This window comes from Parasteatoda tepidariorum, chromosome 3 (genome assembly GCF_043381705.1).
Source record: "Parasteatoda tepidariorum isolate YZ-2023 chromosome 3, CAS_Ptep_4.0, whole genome shotgun sequence".
Taxonomy (NCBI): domain Eukaryota; kingdom Metazoa; phylum Arthropoda; class Arachnida; order Araneae; family Theridiidae; genus Parasteatoda; species Parasteatoda tepidariorum.
Genome location: NC_092206.1, coordinates 83,964,076 through 83,987,472, shown reverse-complemented (window position 1 = coordinate 83,987,472; position 23,397 = coordinate 83,964,076). Strand labels below are relative to the sequence as shown.

Here is a 23,397-nt window from a genome sequence, read left to right as displayed (position 1 = left end):
TAAAATTATAAAGAAAATAAAATCATAAATACCATAAAATATTTTTAAAAAGTTCAATTAATTAAATTTAAATAACTTTTAACTCTTTGACACAGAACTTTTATTAATTATATATTTTTCATACTTTTTTCATTATTTTGTATTAATTTAGGTTAAAATAAAAATCATTATATTTAGCATTTTAATAATTTAGTCTTATGAAATACAGCTTAAAACACCTATGTCTTTTTCTGCGTTAAAAGAAAAATCTTCCAAATACGGCTGGATTACAAACAAAAATTTTTTAAATATGCTCTTATTTGCAGTTAATTAGATCTAAGAGAAACAGAGAAAACTAAATAAAAGAGCTTCGTCATTGAAATTTCTTTAATTTACAAAATCCACTATTAATAAATTTTTGAATATGTGTGAAAAAAAAATTTTTTTTTCTTCTTCAAACTACTTTTTTTGGATTTTATATTTTAGTAACACTATTATTCCGATAATTTAACAGATTTTTCAGAAGTTATTTGACTGTTTTTTATACTTAAAAAATACTAAAAAATAGTTTTGCTTGTAATTAGTATCAGAAAAAATAAATTAAAGAGACACCGGTGTCTAATCTGAGTCAAAGGGTTGAAGTTATTTAATTAACTATAGTATAATTTAATTATTGCATAAAAAATTTTAAATTTCAATTCTTAGTTTTGTTTGTACATTGTAACATATTTTTATGTGTATTTCTTCACAATTTGAAATCCACTACTCTCAAATAATAAGGTTTATTTGTGTCATCAAATTGTCCAAAAGGTTACTAGAATTGAAGTTTTCATTTTACAATTTTTAATTGCAGGTAAAAACTCCAACTACCGATGGTAAATACATTTTTCGGGCGGCTTTCTAAAAACTGCATGTTCAGACAACACATGCAATAATAAATACAAAATATTCAGTTAAAATTTTAAAGAAATATTACGAATCAACTTTTTTGACTATTGCTAAAAAATTCCGTTGGCGAAAAATATTTTACAAGTTTTTATAGTACCCAAAAATTTTCAAAGAATTCACAAGTATAGTTACCGAGTACAAGTAACAAGTAGTTACCGAGTATAGTAACCGAGTAAAATACCCCAACAATAAAGGAGCAAAATTATTTGTTTTAAATTTTAATCCAATAAAATCGGAAACTTAACTGTGGAATCTACCCTGAAATTTAAACAAATAGTTTTCAGAATATGATGCAAGCTATCATAAATCGTTTACAAACAACGAAGAATTGAATTCCAAATTATTTATCATTTATTTTTTTTATCAATAAATAAATAAAACTATAAAAGTTAGGTTTTATAAAAACTTTTTTATCTTATAGAAAATATCTTTGGCAACACCTATCGAAATTTGTTTAGAACGTATTTTTAGAATGTGTCCTGTGCCGTGAAGATCCATTTTTAGTAATAAATTTTCCAACTCTTACAAAATCATTCCTCATAAATTCACCTACATATATTAAAAAATCAATATTCGATTGTGTTTAAACTTATGTTTCAGAAAATATTAATGTCATAAAAAATCGTTTTCCAATTTTAAGCTCTGTTAAAAAACTTTCACTGTAAGAAAGTATTGCATTTTAAAATATTCACTATTTATTCATTTAGCAGGGAAAAAAATTCAGCGACTAACTTCTGATAGTATATTAACTTGCATATTTACCAAAGACCTATATTAAAAAAAATTACTCAAATATTTTGGCACAAAGAAACTGACCTAAAGCGTAGTTATCGTCAAATCATTTGCCATTAAAGAAGATCGAGAAAAGATAACCCTTCAACAAGTATGTAATGATTAATCTGGCTCCAACGCAAATGCTTAGTTTCATTCTGACTACATTTTGAATAGAAAGACCGTCTTTTGTCCAATGAAAACCAACAAAGAAGCGAATCTTTAACGAAGGGTTGATGAGCGATACGTTTCAAAGTAATTTTTATTGATATATTCTTCTAGAAAAAAAAGTGGAACGAGCATTCGTAATGATTGTGGTAGTCAAAGAAAACTCATTGGCAAAGAAAGGAATAGAAAACGATGTTGTTAGTATGCTGGAGAGCCTTAGGCTACTTCTTTTGTCCAGCATTTTCTAACAATTTTAAAACAATTTATTGATTATTTGACCGTCAGGTTAAAAACCTACTAAATAAAGTCTCATACTTTTTAGAGGTTATTTAGAACTGCAGTTCTTCAATTTGCATTTGTAACTTGCGACGAAATGACTTCAGGTTTCTTACTTTGTAAGTAAATAAAAACAATTCTTATACAATTTATTTTAAAGCATAAAATGTACTATAATCATTTAAATGATCATCAAAAACGTAAAAACGTAATATTAAAAAAAAAAAGCAACATTGTGGCCATTGACTTCCGAAGCGCAAATTATAGGTTACTAAATAAAAATATATATATATATGTATATGTTACCGTGAATGGCCGAAATCCAGAGAATGTCGACTTTCACAGGTGAATGTCAACAATCACATAGTCGCTTTGGTGAATGTCCGAAATATTTGTTATATCCGATTTGATATTAATTTATTCGTTGACATTATTTTATTTATTCGATATTTTAATATCTGCTGAGGATAGATTAGGAGAAACATCGGAGTACCGGTTAAATGCAAACTGGACAGTGGCCCTTGACCTTAAAAAAATATTGATGTAGGACATACCGGGCAAATGTATACCGGGCAGTGGCACTTAACTAGACCTAGTATATATTTCGAACGTTTACCAGAGCGACTATGTGATTGTCAACATTCACCGGTAGAAACTAACACCCACCAATTTCGGTCATTCGCAGCAACATATATATTTACTTATAATCTGATCACCAATCACTGATTTATCTTTCTTCTAATATGCTAATAGGTTGCTTTTATGAATCGCTAATTGGACGATTAAAAATTTCACTTAACATGTTCTTATACAAAATTAGTTGTTGCTGCAATAATTGCTTACCCGTTTAATAACAAGTTATTAAGTAGGGAAAATGAGTTGTCTTTAAAAATCTTCTTCCACTAACTTGGCTATTGCAACTACAACTGACTATGACAACACGTTATTGCACAAGAAAAATTGTAAGTGTTTTTTTAAAAAATGTCACTTAACATGCTCTTCCACTATGTTCTTCATTTATAAATAGGCAAATTTTCTATAAATTTTATTCATTCTTCGAATGATTTTTAAAAGAGTGAAGGTATCAATAGCACGCCAATTTTTTTGAGAAGGGGACAAAACCCAGTAACATAACTTACGTGAACAAATTCAAGTTTTATAGCATTGACTTACACGTATTTCGTAAGAACTCGTCATCACATAACTTCAAAAATTCACCTTGTTCTAAGAGATTTAAACGTAAAATGCTATTTGCAGCCGAGATATTTTTCATGTAAATCACGGACAGAGATTGCATTCAGAATATTTCAAAAAACAATCATTAACCTGTATTAACCTGCAATAAAAGACAGTACAGCGTGTGTGCAACTCTGAGATCGAACAAGTCATTGTAGTTCACGTGACAAAATGCACGGCGTTGAGTCACACGGAATAAGGCTTATAGGACAATGGAACGCAGCCACAATTTGACCTCTCGGACAGTCGTTTTACATTATAAGCGCACCCAAAGAAAGATAATGGACACATAACCTTTTTTACGTTTTGGCTGGCTGGACACGGGCAAAGACTTTTTTTTAATGATTCTCAGAGAAAAAAAATTAACTTCCTGAAGAGATATCAGATTGATATACCTAAAAATATTGAGAAAAAAATTATTTTTTTCTACCTTTTCTCTACAAATTTTTTTTTCTTCCGGTAGCGTAATGCAGTTTAGGAACAATGGCAGCATTTAATATTTCTCTTAAAAAGAAAATCTCCGAGCATAAAAAGTCAAATTTTAACCTTCACAAATGCGCAGATCGGACTGTGCAGTGGTCGTGGAGCTCACCTAACATCAGAAAGGTCCTGGGTTCGAATCCGGCACAAGGCATGGATGTTTCTGTACTATCTGTCTTTACTGTGGAAGGGACATCGGTCCAGCTAATATGGTGCCCCTAAAAGAGGGGTCAACAAATTTGCCCTACTAATACCTGAATGACGAGTGTCAATCGGGTGGTCATTGGAGGGAAGAAAAATCCGTCACAAATGCTTACAAATATTTTAAAAATGCTTAAATTTCTACACTGCTATAAACATTGGAACACTATAAATCACAATACCATGTAGCAACCTGAATATGGCAATTTCAAGCGTCTTAAAATGCACTTTTTCGAAGCATTACGTTAGTTCACGTAGGTTCTGAGCCGAGCAGTTATTGCAGAAAGATCTCGGTTCTCTATCGAAACTTGCATATAACCTAAGTGCGGGATGCTATGCGACAGTGCAAAATCTATGTATCCTTCGTAGAAAGTAAAAAAATCTTAAGCATTAAACTATAGTCTAAGTGGATCAAACATGGTTTAATTTAACATCTTTTTAAGACTGCAAATTCGCACCATATTATGGTTCAACGTTGGACCGTTTCATCAATAGTGTAGAAATGAGGAACACGTTATAATAGATTTCTCCATCTCAAGTAGCATTCAGGACGCTACCGTACGTAGGTTGAACGAATTCTATAGAGCAAATTTGCGGTGGTCTCCAAATAGTGTTCAGTGGAACCCTGGTGCTCCGTAAATTGCATGAGAATTGTCACAGCTGTTCCGTGAGTTAAATTTTTTTTAAAATCATTTATGATTTTCAAAATCTGTAACTAAATTGATATCCAATTAATAACCTATCATTTATTTAATATTACCGTTATTTTTATGAAATTATTTAATTGAAATGCTTGGGGGGAAAAATTAAAACTTTGTTTTTCCTAATAACAATGTTATGAATGAATAATAAAAAGGGTATGCATTTATGAAAAATTGCATTAGTATTTCTCATCGAATAAAAATAAATAAATTCAACATTAAAGAAGTATGTTTTTCAAAGTTTATTTTCATCTATTTCCGTTTATATCCTAACTGCAACCATATTTCAGCACATTCATTATAGTCAATGCATACGATAAAATCAAATGAGGAACTAGACTAGATGCGACTTCAGATCTGTGAATTCAACTATCTGACATTAATTTCACTTTTAAGACTAATATTGATAAAACGAAATGTCAAAAAAAAAAAAAAACATCCCATTATTCCTTAAAATATTCAATAAAATATATATCATTACATATTTTCAATGCAACTATTTTCAATACAACTGATATTTTTGATTAATAATTTTTGTGTTCACAATTGTTAATGAAATGCATTAATTACATCTCGGAGTTCCGCCAAAAGAAGGTCTATTACTTTAGGTACCACAGGCCGAAAAAAAATTAGGAATCGCTGCTGTAGAGAACAGAGATTGTTTTGTAACTACTGCGCTGCTTAGATCTTACAGAAGTGGGAGTGAGAAATCTCTCTAATCGATTAAACGAACATCACTTAGTTTAACCTAACTTTTAAATAACTAAGTTTTCATTTATAAAAAAAGCTTCCTGGTTCTTCTATGCATTTTAAAAATACCTCAAGAAAAAAAAAAGAGCAGAGCATGTTGTTCCTAATAAGTGAAAATTTTTTATATGGATACATTGTTAAAAAATATCTCCATTGTCGAATAACTTTGATTTTTTTTCTTTTTTAAATCAATGACGAACTACAACTTCCTCCTTTAATTTAGCCTCGGTGTTAACTCAAGCCTTACAATCGAATTAAATGTCTAGAACTGCGTGGGAATTAAACTCATGACGTCTAGACGAAATTAAAACGTCGAGTTCAGAAGAAAAAAAATGAAGATATAAAAATTAAGATCTACTAATATCAGTTTTAAATTTTCATTTTTTCCAACAAAACTGAAGTAAATAAAAATATTTTTTTGAAACACAAGAGAAAGAGATAGTTACAAAATATTAGATGCTCTTGTTCTAAAGTCTAGACCAATTCATTAAATTCTAGACTCTTGGCCGGTGTTTTTCTAACAGGGGTCATGCCACAGCTTGACACATTCTTAAGAAGAGAAGGGGAGGGGATAAACTTGTTCTGAACAATAGTTTTTCAGATTAATACAGCTAAAATTAATGAAATTTGAAAAAATTAAGAGTATACTGATAACATTACATAATTCACGCAATTACGTAATGGTATCAGTAGAATCAGCTAAAACATGGCATAAATATAATTAGAATTATAAGGCCAGTGAAAAAGTTTCAGATATATATTAATAGACAACTATTTCTGACTGAAGACATTTAATGGTACTATATACTTACTAATATATGTAACATAATACAATATTTCCAAAACTGTGAATAAAAAATTCCAGGAAAATATTAATAGCCCAAAATCTACCAGAAGAATTTGGCATTAATTTATAGAATTATATGCAAAAAATTCTAAGAATAACTCAATAATTATCAAAATTTATTTACATGGCTCATTTTTATAACTAAAAAGCATAATTTGTGTGACAAATACTGTGATTGGAGTAACTGAAATTTTCAGTAATACAATAACACGAGATGGAATATCGGAATAATACGAGAATTTTGTGGAATAACAAGACAACCATAAAAATTTAGATCACTTTACTTAGATTTAATCGATAACGAGGAATTATTAATAATTATCACAATTGATTTGTTCAAAAAAAATGCATGAAACCGTCGTTCAACATTTAAGTTACAAAATGGTAAATTTAGGGGGACTTTTATTTTTCTCTTGATAAATAATTTTTTTTTTAAAAAGTCATAAAATTGCAGTCGATTTTAATGTTAACTGTTCAAGCTATAAGTTACGAAGCATTGGTAAGATTAAAAAAAATTACCATTCGTCGTTATCATATGTAAAGGTATAATTCAAATAATATGTCTGCCAAATAAATTGTGTAGAAATTTATAATTTACAATTTGAACAAGATCCCTGCCAATGGAGTTCAATGAAGCGAAAATTTATTCTTTGCTATTATTGGTCAAACGATTACTTTGAAAACATTCAAAAATAAATAAATTTGTTTTTTCTCAAAATAAATAAAAAATTTCAAAAAAGTCATAAAATTGCAGTCGATTTTAATGAAAGTTGTTCAAGCTATAGGCTGCGAAACATTGATAAGATTTAAAAAAATTACCATTCGTCGTTACCATGTTCAATATGTAAAGGTATAATTCAAATAATATGTCTGCCAAATAAATTGGGTAGAAATTTGTAATTTACAATTTGAACAAGATCCCTGCCAATGGAGTTCAATGAAACGAAAATTTATTCTTTGCTATTATTGGTCAAACGATTACTTTGAAAACATTAATTCAAAAATAAATAAAAATAAGTGTCTCTAATTTGAAAGTTCCTCATCACTGCGTCCTGATTTACGCCAGATAAGGGTTTCAAGAATTACTTGTCAATATTCCAGGGCAAACGATCTAGAATTGCATCGTTCTTCAATTGATGTCCAGTTAAAAAAACGAAGTTATGGCTTGAGTAAGCAAGCATTTTATAATTTCAGCGATTTTCTTACGAATTTTGCTTACACGACTTAACATCGTTTACATTTCTGTGTATAATATCTATACTTATAGTGTCTAATGGCATCTTATAACTTGTGAGGTCGTTTTTATAAATCTCAACCATTTTTCGTTTGATTATAGTTGTTATTTCTACATACGTAAAATATTTGTAGTAAATGATATCTGAAATTTTAATTCTATTAATACTCAAAAGGAATCATATTAACCGCAAAGTTGAATGCTTTTTTTTAAGATATAGAAATAATCGATTATCAAAAATAAACATAATTCCAAAAGTTCATTTTGAGCGAAGGGCTTTATGAAGCTTTCAATACAAAAAAATTTTTTAATTTGTTCTTTAGATAATACAAAAAATAACACAAATGTATTAAATAAACTTAGACGCATGCAAAAATTCAATTTATCACAAGTGCAGCAGATATCTCTTAAGCAAAAATTGCTAAAAAATATCTCTAAATTTAAATTAAAAAGGAAGAGCAGCAGGCATAGGTGTTTTAGCTGTTAAACTTAACATTATATTTTGTTTTGCAGAGCTAAACCTATAAGACTTAAAATTTTTAAATGTTTAAAATGTATAAAAAATGAGCAAGGAAATTCAAAATTTAATAGATATTATCTTTTAAACTTGTATTAAAAAATACGATGCAGGTCGCTCTACAGACCTCAGAAATGCAACTACAGAGTAGAAATTCGACGCGTTGAAAAGGAAATATCAGTTTATGACGAAAAATCAAATTTCTTTTCTTTCGAAATTACAATTTATTCGAAACTTTTTACAATTTTAAGTGCTTATTTCGTGAATTTTCCTCAGCTTTTTTTTTAGCCCTTTAAATATTGACTATTTATCCATTGTCTTAAAACTAGTTTTTTCCCTTCTATCTCAAGATCTTTTCTATCACAATTTTTGTTTCGATTGTATTTTATAAGCTTGGGTTTGAGTTGATGTCAATAAAAAGTAACAAAGAAGGAGATTCAATGTTGTCAGGTCTTATCATTTTTATTGAAATTTAAAAAAATGCAAAAATGCAATAAAAGGAAGATAAAAACCATTCCATGTTTTAATTGTTTTGATTATTATTAGTTTCGTTATTGAATAAAATAATTTCTCATCTGTTTCTTTTGATTAAGGTCTCACAATCTGTATGCCTTAGGCTAATTTTTTTCTCCAAGTACATATGATTATTTACAAGTATTCCAGGTAATTGTCCATTTCGATACGATTAACATAATCATAAAATGTTCTCACATAAAACTACAATGACTTTATACTTTGTTAATAAAATGTTGATTGCTTTTGTGGAAAATATCGAATTTTAACAAGAAAAGGGGGGAATGCGGAGCGATTAAAGTGGTGATCGAAGAGAGCAGGGGGCGAAGTTTCTAAGTAAATTAAAAAAAATGCGAACACAACAAATTAAAGTATTACGTGACGATTAAAACATTATGTATTTAAAAGCTAATAAACACAAACGTTAGTCTCAAATACTTCTTAAATATGCAAAATTTCCAAATTATTAAAATTAATTGATTTTGAGAAACTAAAAACTTTTCCAGTTAAGGAAACTAATACTGTCGAAATAGTTAGTAAAAAAAAATATTTGTTAAACTTTTATAGAAAAAATATCACTATGCTATTTAACTCTTTCAGTGGCTCTTTTTGATTGAAATAGAATAATAGAAAGAAGAAAAAAATCAAAGAACAAATAAGTAAAATAAACTAAAAACATTCATAATTACGGATAATGTTTTTTAAAATAAAAATAATAAAAATTATCTCTTTTTTTCACTCGTTTTACGCAAGCAAATAAATTTACACTTAAGTAACTCGTTATTAAATGACTTATAAAGCAAAGTAATACATTAGTTAAAGTAAATTTTTTAATCAAATACTACAATTTTACTTATTAACATCAATTATTCTTCCCTATTTACAATGTTAAAAAATTTACATTTGAACAAGAAAAAATTTATAAATTTGAAAAAAATTAAAAACTTTAGAAATGTATTCATATACAAATCGAACTTTATTTGAAAGTTTCGAGAACTTACATTCAAATTTAACTTACAACTGGAACCTCAATATACAAAACTTTTAATTTGATTTACAATAACTAATGAATTTGAAACATCTAAAAGGGATAATAGATATAAATAGTTTAACTTATCTCTATAGTTTTATGTATGAATTTTTAGCAATCTAAAAGGATTTTCAATACAGACAATTCTAGAACTTTCAAAAGTTTTTAAGAAAAATATTGTTTACAATCAAAACACAAATGAAAAAGTGTGTAACAAAAATAAAAGTTAATACAGATAAATGTAGAAATCAAATTTAATAAACATAACCAAAATAATAATAATATGTAAGTACTAATAAGGAAAAATAACATAATACTTTAAAAGAGTAAATTTTTCTTCTTATATTGTCGGACAAAATATTAAATTTATTTCAGTATTGTCATTAAAGTACATTGCAGAGAAAAATTATTATGAAAAAATATGTAAATGAATAAAATTGCCAATTTTTAGTTAGTAAAATATTTTTGCTAACGATAGTTACATAAGAACAAAAAATCATGCAATATTGTGTTAAAGGACACATCTCCCCCGTTCATACTTTATCAATCAAAATATCCTATTTATTTCCACATTATTATTATTATTATAGGGTCCATTACAAAGAGAAAGTTATTTTTTAAAAGCGTAATACTAAAAATTTTTAGTTCATAAAATATTTTTGCATGACGATTCAGTTTTAAAAAATATTAAAATATGTTGTCAATGGACGCCAGCGAGTAAATAACGAAAGATAGAATTTGCTTTCAAATATTATGGATCAACATTTTTAAATAAAATTAAATCATTCGAAAACTAGCAACAAACATGATAGTTTGATGGCTTTTTTCATGCTATTTTAAATTTCTAAAAACTGAAGAATAAATATGATACTCTCTTTTATTATTTTAAATAATATTAGTTAAAAAGTAAAGAAAGCATCGGACCACTGGCGATAGTTGCACAAGGTAGAAAAATATATATACTTCGTTATGCTTAAAACCAGTTGCAAGAGACAAGAGATTGTTGTAAAATATTTTTGTTTCTGAAATCCGGTTTCAGCCAGGATTAAAGTCTCACATAAGTGATAAAAAAAAAAACTTTGAGGTTTTATTTTACACCTCTGAGAAGAATTATTGTGGTTTCGATGGCTATCAACCTGGCTATTAACAGTGCGGAGATGTTTTTAACTGCAGCTTGATTACATAGTAAAGAGAAGATATGAGATATTTACCTTAATGTATTTTGATTTTTGCGCCGAAGGAATTTATAGTATTTTCTGTCGAATAAACAAAGGAAAGAAGTACTAATAGTGTTAATACTTTGTTCCTTTTTTCCCCCTTTAACGCTATTTTTCGAAGCTCTGTCGCCAAGGAAAATAAAAAAGTCATAGTTCAAGTGCTTTAAACTTGAAGCATTACGATGATTTTAAACTAGATAGATAATCTTGCCGTGCAGAATTATCTGGGAATTAGAACAGACAAGTAACTTAAATATTTTAAAAGTTATTAAAAAATCATCAATATGGCGACATTTTTCACCTAGAGAAATTATCAAAATTATTATTATTATTAGCCTTATTGTCAGTTTTTGAAAATTTTTATGAGCCCAAGTACTGCAGCATTGGAGTAAGTTTTTAATTATAAAAAAAAATGGACACATAAAAGCTTTTCATTTTCCCAAAACTGTGGCCTTTCTTCATATTGACTTTTTGCGCCATTTTCAAAGTAAGCATAGACAGCGCTGGCTTTAAATAGGCTAAACTTGTCTTAACAGTCGTGTGTAACAGTTACAAACTCACAGCAGTTATAAAAATAGCATTTTATTCTCAAAGCAGCATAATTTCATATTACGATGGAGCCTTCGAAAAAAAACCTTAAAGAGAAATAACTTAAAGTAAATTAGCGGTTTCCGATATTTTTTTTTCTTCTTCCTTTTGTTATGGAACACAAAATGAACGAGTTTCTCTTTGTAGGAACCCCTGAATTAGAAAAAAAAAGTTTATCAGTATCTGGGAATATACTAACAAAAAAAAGAAGAAAAAAAACTTCTAATTATTTTTAAAATAATTAATATGAAGAAAAAAATATTTAATATTATGAATTTTTTATTGGCGTACGCATATGTTAAAAATGAATAAAATAAACTGAATTATTGTTTTAAAAAACACCTGTTTTAAACATTGAGAATAAGTTATCAGAGAAACGTAAGTCTTTTTTTCATGAATTTAGTTACTTCATTGTGAATTGAAAAACTTGATGAGAAATACTTATAAATGCATAGCCTTTCCAGAATTTATTCGATCCATTTTTATACAAACTTAAAAAACATTTTTATTAAAACTTATTAAAACTAAATTTTGCTACTATTTTTTTTTACATTGGCGTTTTGCATTATTAAATTCATATAATAACCGAAATATTAAATCAACTATGGATTACTGGTTTGATATTATTATAATTATTACTGTTTAATTCTTCCACGGAACCCTAGGGTTCCACCTTCTGAGAACCGCTGTCATAAGCAACCCTCTTAAATTCAAATTTTTCTTTATGCTATGGATGATTAATAAATGTGGGAACACTAACTTCGCTTGATATTTTTATTTCGTTATATTTTGATAATATTTATCAAATTCGAAATGTATTTTTTAAAGATAAATAAACTCCTCCGATAATGTGATAAAACTTTTAAATGCGAATGCCTTTTATACTATCTTAATTTACTATGGGAACAAGTATTTATAAAGTCTTTTTTTTTTTTCATTGTCATATAATAATTTCCATAAATCCTAAAATGAGTTTTTACGAGAAATAACACAAAAAAAACTGTTATAAGACTTATAAATTCAAACTTTTTAATGTTTTGCTGATTTAAAATGGAAAAAAAAAATTCATAATGTCATTTTTTTTTCTTTTGCTATTATATAATAATTTTCATAAAACCTAAAACGAGAAAATAAAAAATATAATAAAACTTTTCTTTTACATTCTAAGTTAATTTAATATGGCAACAATTAATTCAATGATATCTTTCTTTCGTTATCATTAACAATTTCCATCTAACCTAAAATGAATCCTTATGTAATAATTGCTATTAGTATTTTTCTTTCATTATCTTTTGACAATTTTCATAAAGTTAGAAAGGAATTTCATAAAGAGCATAAAAATATCGTAAAACTCTATCTACGCGATGTCTCTTGAATATCAATTTTGTTATAGTAAATATGTAATTATTGTAATATGGAAAAAAATCACTTTTAATAACATTTTTCTTTTTCTATCCATTAATAATTTTCAAAAAATTCAAAAGAATTTAAAGATCAAAAAATGCAATAAAAATCATAAGTTGGAATATCTCCACTCTATGATAATTTAATATCGAAACACCAACTAATATTTTTCTACACACTAATTAATTGACTAAAATATTTTCATCTCTTGTTATTTAATATTTTCCTTCCTTGTTATTTAAAATTTTTTCATTTTCTAAGCATCTTTAAACATTATAAGCGGTCATTAAAGAAAATACTGTAAATCTGCTCGGTAAAAATTGACAAAAAAGTCAACACCGACAAAAATTTGAGCAAAATTCGGTTTATATTATACTGCATACCTTAAATACATTCCAAATAAATAAATTAAAAAAACAGAATCGCTGTCTTTTAAATATTATCCTGCCCAATCGCAATACTTACACAAAATCAGCTGTTCAAACATATGATTTGTTTTAAAGGAAAAAACAAATAAAACGCTTTGTTTTTTACAACAACGCCTCAAAAATATTTCCATCACCTCGAAGATATCAACATAATGCTACATTTCAAGGTAAAATAACATTTATGTAGCCCATACAAAAACACACATTAAATGTGAAAGGAATAAAAACATACTATATACTTTTTAAAAGCTGATATCTAAGTATAAAACTAACTGCTAGTAAACGTGAGAAGGCCTAGAAAGTCAATACTCGACAAGTGGATTTTCGATGGGACAAAAAAATGAAGATGACCATCTTCAGTTGATACATTTGGCGATTAAACAAACAAAAAGTGAAGTGTAAAATGCCAGGTGGGCAGGCACTTACCTCCAGAAGTGGGGCACATATCCGGGACATTGCTTCGAATCTCTTTTCACCAGATTCCTCTTTTCCATTCTCCGATTACTCTCTGAAAAGAAATAAAAGATTGATACTGTGGGTGGGAAATAAGAATAAAATAACAATTACTAACTCTTCCATGCACTTAAATAAGCATTTTGCATGCATAATGTCATTTACATTTAAAGAATTATAGACCGACGTTCTCTACAACTATTGAATTTTTAGATAGTACAAAAGTTTAATGAATTTATGAATTAGGTTTTAGAGCCAGCAAACGGATTTAGGGGGCAATTTTCGAAATGCAAGATTAACCCTTTGATATATATATACTGCCCGCGCTAAGGATTTAAAACTATTAGCCGGTAAATTAGCCAAATATCAGAAGCATTCGCCAATTTTCGAAAATCTTCGCCAAAGGCAATCTTAACAATTTCTTACGGTAAAATTTTTTCCCCACTGAAAACTATTTTACGGTAGTTTATTTCAGGCTTTTGTTATTTGGATCCAATTATGATTGGTTATACAGCGCATCTACCAATAATTACTGTAACCGAATAAAAAATCACTGATTTGTTTAGAAAAATTCATTTTGACTTAATTTTAATTTCGCTCCATTGGAAAAAATTATCCCCCCCCCCGCAATACTTTCGCCACAACACAATTTTATTCGCCAAATTTACCATTTTATCGCATTTGGTGAGGTGGCGAATGCAATGCGAGGATCCTGCATAATCGCTCTAATTAAAAGCAAAAATATATTTCAGTATTTTTTCATTATAAAAAACATTCTAATAATTACTACAAAAACCTGCTAGATTATCGGAATTATATTTGTACTAAATATAAAATCCCAAAAAAAGTAGATATATTCAAAAATAATTGATGACTAAATAATTGATTTTGAAAACTAAAGACATTTCAATGATGAATAACTGTTTCTCTAGACCTAAAAAACTGCAAATTTGACAGCAATGAATGATTGATTTTGTAAATTAGAGAGATTTCAATGATGAATGACTGTTTCTCTTACACCTAAATAACTGCAAATTTGAAAAATTACCGTTTGAAAGATTTTACCTTTCACGCAGAAAAAGACACCGGTATTTCAAGCTGTATTTCATAACCATAAATTATTAAAATGCTAAATTTATAATATTAAAAATAAGTAATATTTTCCTTTATTTTAATCTAAATCAATACAAAATAATGAAAAATGCATGAAAAATATTATGTAAATTATTATGTATGTATTAAATAAGACCATCTAAGATTTGATGAGTTTTACAATAGATTTTCAATCAACAATGTTAGATACCAAAGATAAGTACAACGATTAGGTTCTAATTCCTGTAGAATTTTTAAAAAATAATTGTAACTACCAAAGAAGTGCCTGTTGGTTTGAATCGTTTTTTACCAGATTCCTCTTTTCCATTCTCTGAAATTGTGGTGGGAAACAAGAATAAAATAACAATTTCTAACTGTTACATGCACTTAAATAAAAACATTGCAATGCCAGTTACATTTAGAGAATTTTGGACCAATGGTCTCTACAAGTATAGAAATTTTATATAGAAGCTAATTTGAATAAATGTATCAATTTGGTTTTATAGCTCGCTACTGGATTTCGTGTTAATTCCTAAAATGTAGGGTTAAGATATATATTTTCAATCTTTTATAGATTTTCAATCAACAATGTTAGATACCAAACTTAAGTACAAGGATTAGATTCTAAATCTGGTTGTATTTCTTGAAAAATATTATTGTAATCACTGTAAAAAAGCATGTTGATTTGAATATCTTTTCACCAGATTTCCCTTTTTTATTACAATTATTCAAAAATAGATGTACGCTTACGAAAAGTATGCATAACTTAATAAAGTAAAATTGGCTGGACTAAAATAAAAAATAAAAAAATTCATTTTAGAACGTGCGACAAAGTTCAACCCCGTCATTTGTTGTCACGCGGTATAATTATAATTGGTTAGTATTAATATAAAAGCATAAAATTATCTAATAATTAAAAAAATAATAATAATAAATCTATAATTTTTAAGCACTTAAAAGTGTTGAGCGGTCGTTTAATATTCATATAACTGATTAAAAATTTTGCAATAAAATTTTTTTAGGACTAAATGTCGCAATATTTCAGGGTATGCTAGCTCAAAGTAAAATCCACAGAAAGTTGATACAGTCTAGTATTCAAAATAATAAAGCTGCGACTGTTATCATATCTCCATGATAATAATTATCTTGCAAGATAGTATCGGGAAATACTATATTACAAATAAATTATACTGTAAACGTTAAAGGTAACCAACCATATTACAATTATCTTTTGGTTGGTACTCGGAAAGGTCACTATTTCAGTTGTTAGAAACATGCATTATTATGTGATTCGTGTATTTGAAAGATTTATCAAAATAAAACTTTATATAATAGAATCAGAAAAAATAAAACACTTTATAAACTTTATGAGCATTTCAATAGTTTAAATTCTTAAAATCTTAATTTCGCAGATTGCTTTTAATTTTTAACTTTTAAAAAATATTTTAATCATCAAATTTTTAAAAAAAAATAAATTTAGTATAATATATAAATTATGATTTTTGATTTCTTTTTTTCATCTACATAGTGAAATAGGGTCAGTTTTCAGACTTTGGTTTTACACCGCTTATAAACTATTCATTAAGTTTCAAATTTTCTAAATGTGAAAAAAGGAAGGAAATATAAGAAAAAGGGAAAAAAGAAAAAATGGAGAAAAAGAAGAAAAAAAAGAAAAGAAGGGAGGAAGAGGAGGGGGAAGGAAAAATGAAGAAAATATCTAAGTGAATAATTATTTTACTCTATAACAATTTCACTTTTAATTTTTTATTTGCTATAGAACAATATTCAAAATAGGTTTTTCATTTCAGATGTTTAAGTCTTTTTCTTTTCTTTCATCGATAGCATAGTATTTATCTGAATTGCGAAAAATCAATTAAGGTGGCATATTCCATGTACATTTCAAGCAAACATTTTCTTTTGTATTAAATTCGAATTCGAATTCGTACGTACATGATACACGACTTTGACCAGACATAAGTCATCGACTCTAAAAAGCAACCAAATATTCCATTGTCAATAAGCAGCGGCGATAAAAACGAACAAAAATATTCCGGTCTTTATAAGGAATTTTCCAAAACACATATGGTGTAAAATGAAACACTTTAGAACATCACGCACTGAGTTTTGTCGGACCAGAACCAATTTGTGGACACCATAATAATGAAGAAAAAAAAAACCATTTTTACTAAAGATAAGGGTGCCGTTGAGAAAAGATAAAATTGTACCTTCTTAACTTGAGTTGAGATCTCTGCAAAGGAAATCGGAAAATATAAATTGATGCCGACATTTACTACCGATTTTTTGAGGCCATTGGAGAGAATGAATCGGAAGAGTTATTTATCTGCGAGGAAAAGTGACAAGTGAGAGTCTCTAATGCGTGAGATAAATAAGAAATTAAACAATGAAAAAGGAAAACATGGATAGAAGAGAAGAATATTAAATCGTACTTGATGATAAACAGAATCGTAAAAGTTGAAGCACTTCTCATTTTCTTAGCGTAAATGAAAGTTATTTGGTTTGATACCCTAATTCAGAAACTTACTGCGTAATATAGGTAAGTGTGTACACCTGTGGTTATTTTTGCAAAATTCTTGTATAAAGTTTACAACAAAATTTTTACATTCTTATAATGTAGGTGTTCCTAATTGTTTTTTCCTTTTAACTGCGATTTTATTATTATATTATAATGGGATGCAAAACCTATGGCCCGTGGGCCAAAAGTGGCCCACAAAGCCTCTTCTAAGCCACTCTGAACTGTCTAAAATATTAACAAATATAAAAGAAGAAAGTAAGTAATTATTTTTTTAAACCATGTTCTTCATGGTTTAAAAAAATAATTACTTACTTTCTACTGAAAGAGAGGCCAACAAAACCGCCCTGTATATGACTGAATTGACGAATGTTAACACAGGTGGGCATTGGAAAAAAATTTTTTTCTTCAACAGAAAGTTACTGATCTAGTTTAGAGCCTTTCACAAAATATGAAAGTTCTATTAATGCAATGGGTACTGAGTTTGTAGTGAAAATGTAATTAATTATGAAATTGTACAAATAAACTGAAAAAGAAGAAGAAATTTTCGCAAGTTGATAAGTTAAATAAAAGAAAAATATATAAGATTTTAAAATTCCAGTAATAGTCATCACATTGATCTGAAACTGTGTTTGTAACACATTTTGTTTTCTAAATAATAGTCAAAGTTAACTTATAGGTTAAATGTAAATTTAAGTTACCTTTTTTTTGCTACGTGCCCAAAATTTTACCGTAATTTGCTTTGTAATATAGTAAGTATATTTGTTTAAATTTATATACATTATTTATTTTTATTATCTGTACGAGAGCAAAAGATTATACATTTCTAAGTAATTCTTATAACTTTCAAAAAAATCTAAATAATTCCTGCATTTGCATTATACTGCATTATAATAATGTTGGCCCTCAACATTATATTTTGTAGTTTTTGTGACTCTCTACCAGAAAATGTTTGTGCGGATATAACATATTCAAAATTACGGCATTCAAAAAAGCTTGGATTTTTGAGTGAGAAAAAAAGCTGGTGGAATAACAAATTGTTATTCCACCAGCTTTTTCATTACCTCAAGTAATGAAAAACCGGTTAATTAAGAAATAATACAACGTAGATAATCATTGTTACCTGTAATAGTAATTAAATTTATAAACCGAATAATAAGATTGGTAGACTAAATATACATTTCTTTGTTTTATTAAGTATTTACAATAAAATAATATTAATGATTACGATGAAATAATGTAACAAGATTCAAAATGAAAAAAAAAAAAAATATGAATCTAGTGACACTGTCGACTCACTTTGTAAAGTAGTACAAACTCCATGAATCTTATCTCCATGAATACACCAGACTCAAACATAACTTTCTTGTTTATATTTATTTCAACAAACTAGTATTCAATTAATATTTAAGCTTATTTCAATTAATATTTAAGCTTATTTCAATTAATATTTAAGCTTATTTCAATTAATATTTAAGCTTATTTCAATTAATATTTAAGCTTATTTCAATTAATATTTAAGCTTATTTCAATTAATATTTAAGCTTATTTCAATTAATATTTAAGCTTATTTCAATTAATATTTAAGCTTATTTCAATTAATATTTAAGCTTATTTCAATTAATATTTAAGCTTATTTCAATTAATATTTAAGCTTATTTCAATTAATATTTAAGCTTATTTCAATTAATATTTAAGCTTATTTCAATTAATATTTAAGCTTATTTCAATTAATATTTAAGCTTATTTCAATTAATATTTAAGCTTATTTCAATTAATATTTAAGCTTATTTCAATTAATATTTAAGCTTATTTCAATTAATATTTAAGCTTATTTCAATTAATATTTAAGCTTATTTCAATTAATATTTAAGCTTATTTCAATTAGTATTTAGGCTTATTTTATTACGAAGAAAATTAAGAATTACAAAACTAAAAAAATAGAACTAGATTATTCAAACTTATGAGACACTGCGCACTCAAGCTACGAAATAAAATGCTGTCATATAAACTGTTTCAGACACATAAATAAAAGAGGAAAGTATAAAGGTAGAAACAATATAGTGGGTGGGAAGATAACTAGAATAGCTTGGGGTCATAAAGCTATACATAATTGAAAAAAAAATTACATGAAGTGATTCATAAAATATTTAATGCAATAATCATTTTTTAAACTATTTTCACACAAAAATTAAAGCAATGTTAAAAATGATAATTTGTTAGTTACTAATATTGATCATATTTATGAAACAACTTGTCTAATAATCACTTTATTTTATGCAAACACCTTATAAGAATAATAAAGGTTGATAAAGAGAGAAAAATTAAACCCACGGCATAAAAAGAACACAATAATTTTTCTTTACAAAACACATTTCGAGCTCCTAAGTAGTGAATGCATAAAGAAAGAACATTAAATATGCAAAAATCTTAAAAGAATTTTGAAGACAAGATCAGTATTTGAAGATATGCATAAGAGTAATTAATCTTAATTCGACAAAAACACGCCAAGACTACATTAACGAAATTGCGCAAGCAGCATTTGCAAACTGAATCGCAAGCAGCTGTGCAGAGCATGTCACCTAAGCAGACAGACAGGGGGAAAAAAGTGTCACATTTGAACTTGTAATCTGTGTCACGGTTCTCTAGCACCAATATAAAAAAGTGGCGTATTAATAAAAAGAAACTTCCTGGATAAAAAATTAAATAGCTGAATATCTAATGAGATAAGATATTAAAATCTACAGAATTAATGAATTCATTTTATCGCAGATAGCCCACTTGGGGACAGTATTTTTTGCAGATCCTGAACTTGTCACTTGATAAAGTATACCTTTACATAAGTTAAATTCATAAGCTGTTTTTAAAATATGGACTGAACAGCTTGATTAATTTTAATTTTTTGATTAATTTTTTGTCGAAGTTCAGACGCTTTGATTTGATGCGTTCGATTTTAAAACCGGTTGGATACATTTTCTGAAATAAAATTACATTGAAGAGATAAAAAATATTCCATATTCCAGGTTTTAAAACGCAGATAAATGTTTCCGGAAAATTCGGTGACTATTTAAAGTTTTTATCATCAAAAATAAGTAACTAATGTAAATTTAATAAAAGAAAGTGAACTTTGATAAATTAGTTTTGATACATAACAAAATTCGGTCCTTAAATTTCATGGGAAGAAAATAGCAGTACAGACTATACATACAATGATTACATATAACACGGGAATAACATTCCAAAGAGAAACTTCTTTTATATTTAAACTAAAAACACAAATACAGGAACTCTCTGGATCTATTCTAAATATACTTACAAACTCACAATAAAATTTACGATTAGAGACATTCTAAAAAATCGTTTTCATTTTTTAAAACAAGTAGTTGCTACAGCTACAGTTAACATATTTTATATCGTTTGTATCATCCGAATTGTCAATTAATTAATCAGAAACAGTAGCAAAATATGCCTTATTTCGTGGTCGAGGTGAATTTTTCCAAAAAGAAAATCAATAGAAATGTTAAAAAAATAATTGAAAATTATTTAAATTAAGCTGCAGAGATATGATGAATTAAGCACGAAGTAAAGTTTATATTAAGGAGTTCTAATTTTCAACAACTTACCTGGCTAGGTATTTTAAGAGTTTGGTTCTATTTAGGTCAAGAATCCAAATCCATCGAATTCAGAATTATGTTTGTGAGTCTGATTTCGTTATTTAATTTACAGGAAACAATGATGAATTAGCACACTTAAATTCTTTCCTCAGAATCCTGTAACATTAAGATTTAATCTTAAGGTAAAAAATATCCATAAGATCAAAAATTATTGATTAGTTTTATTTATTTAATTGCCTCGTCTCTTATTAGTCTAACACATCCTTCGTTTTAAAGAAAACTCGTTTACGTAAAAGCGAAAGAGAGGTAGAAAAAAAAAGATAAAAATTTGATATTGTAAAGCTCATTGCATTGCATTATTAATACCATCAATTTAACCCCGCATATCTTTCTCCTGCCGAATCAAAATAACGAACTCGTTTTCCTCTAAAGTGTTAAAAGATAAAAACCTGATTATCGTTTAAAATTCAAATGGAATTTCAGATAAATCTAGATTACTTTCTAATAACTAACTCTCAAACAGTTCTAAACATACATGATTACGTAGATTACCACAATCAATTAACCTTAAGAACATTAACCTTTTACAGATAGTAGCATGACAGAATTCTTAAAAGGAATTTAAGACGTTTCTAACGTCTTAACAATAAGAAAAATACTAGTGCAGAAGAGGCTTTTTTCACAAATAAACGCAGTGCATTACTTAATCATTAGTTATAGAAAGACGAAAACACGAAGGAGATTTACACGAAAGATCGTGACAGAAATAACTCGAAAAGTTTCATAATTAAATTTCAAACTACGCTTTTGTAATAATAACGACATTCGATCTTGGAAAACAAACAGGGGTACTAGCAAAGGTCCTAACCCCTCACGGCTTTCTCTAAGACTAAGTTAACTTACAATTCGAATTCAATAGAATTACTAGCAATTATTAAGTGAATACAAAAAAAATAATCAAAAATTTGTTTTAGCATTTTTTTTTATAAATTATATTTATTAAATGTCTATGTTCTGTATAAATGTATTTTTTAACCAATCATTTGAATAAATAGTTAAGAGCATTAGAGATCCTGTTAAAAGAAAATTAATAGTTATGCAACTTATATGTTTCGTATATTTTTCTTGATTGAAGTTCCGGGAAAGGAGGGATTATATTACTGTTTTTGTTTAGGATATCATTTTTTTTCTTTAAACTGATAATTTAAATAAGCAAATGCTTTATAGAATGATAAACATTTAAAGAAGAATTAGTTAGGAATACGTGGAACCTGGAGCTAAATTATTTGGTTTTGAGAAATTAAATAAAAATATATTTGAGAATACATTTAGAACGTATATGAGTATACATGCATAACAATATATTATTTCCAATTAAGAGATTTTTTAAACCAAAAAAAAATCTTTTTTTGTTTAAATAAAATTGTTTGATTAAAAAAATAAAAAAAGCGATATATTTTGTTTAAATAAATTTTTTTTTTTACTTAAATCGGATTTATTTGACTTTTATTTGATCTTTAGTTTATAATTGAATTTCGTAAATATAATTTTATTGAGTATTATAATATAATTTTATTGAGTATATAATTTTATTAAGCCTAAATATAATTTTATTTCGTAAATATAATATAATTTTATCAATAAGATTTAAACGCAACAATAAATTTCAATTTACATTTTTTACTTTAAAATTGTTTTTTATAGTACATAATGCATGCAAATGCGAAAACATTCACATTTATTGTATAGAATAGAGGTCCTACTAAGAAACAGCATGGATAAACAAAACAGAAAATTAATTTCACCGATTTTTTTAAAAACAATAATAAAAAAAAAACTTATGAAACGACAAAATATTTGTTGCCTTATACCATACCTTAACACCGGGTCTTCCTTTTTAGAATAACTTGACTTACCCATATTAATTGGGGGGGAGGGGAATCACACTACTATTAATAAAAGGCAATCTGCTGAGCTTATCCAATTTAAACGGCTTTTTCATAAGATATTTAGATATTTTCCTTTTAAAATTATGAATACTTTAAAATTATAAATGCTTTAAAGTCAAAAATTGAATTGAAATAATTTAAATAAAATGTGTATTTTGAAAATTGTGTTAAAAAACTAAGAATCAGTAGGATTTTTTTTTACCACCATGCCCATATTCTGTAACTACTTGGAACAGAAACATAACTTATATGTAAAAAAAAAATTTGCATTAAGCGTTCACTTTGTTTTTCATTAGCATTCTGAAAATCAAAATATTATGTCAAAAGCGCTTTGTTTATTAAACGCCAAGAACTAATGTAATTTTGCTATTTGTAACTTGTAAGACAAATTTAAAAAAAATTAAAATTATAAAAATAAATAATTGATTTCAGAAATGCCATAAATAATGTTTTGTAAATGTTTAAATAGAT

The 23,397-nt window shown here is 27.1% G+C and overlaps 1 protein-coding gene across 3 annotated transcripts in view; it reads right to left on the bottom strand.

The window, feature by feature from the left end:
- Positions 1-23,397, bottom strand: part of LOC107440772 (espinas) — a 204,909-nt gene that overhangs the window by 165,554 nt on the left and 15,958 nt on the right. The window contains exons 1-2 of one of the 3 annotated variants that reach the window (XM_071178918.1): positions 20,987-21,405; positions 13,715-13,796 (exon numbers count right to left, since the gene is read on the bottom strand). In XM_071178918.1, coding sequence (XP_071035019.1) covers positions 13,715-13,782 — 68 coding nt within the window. In that variant the 5' untranslated portion in view covers positions 13,783-13,796; positions 20,987-21,405. Of the gene's footprint in view, positions 1-13,714; positions 13,797-17,058; positions 17,130-20,986; positions 21,406-23,397 lie in introns of those variants that run through there. The other 2 variants (XM_071178917.1, XM_043042432.2) reach the window with 2 other exon arrangements.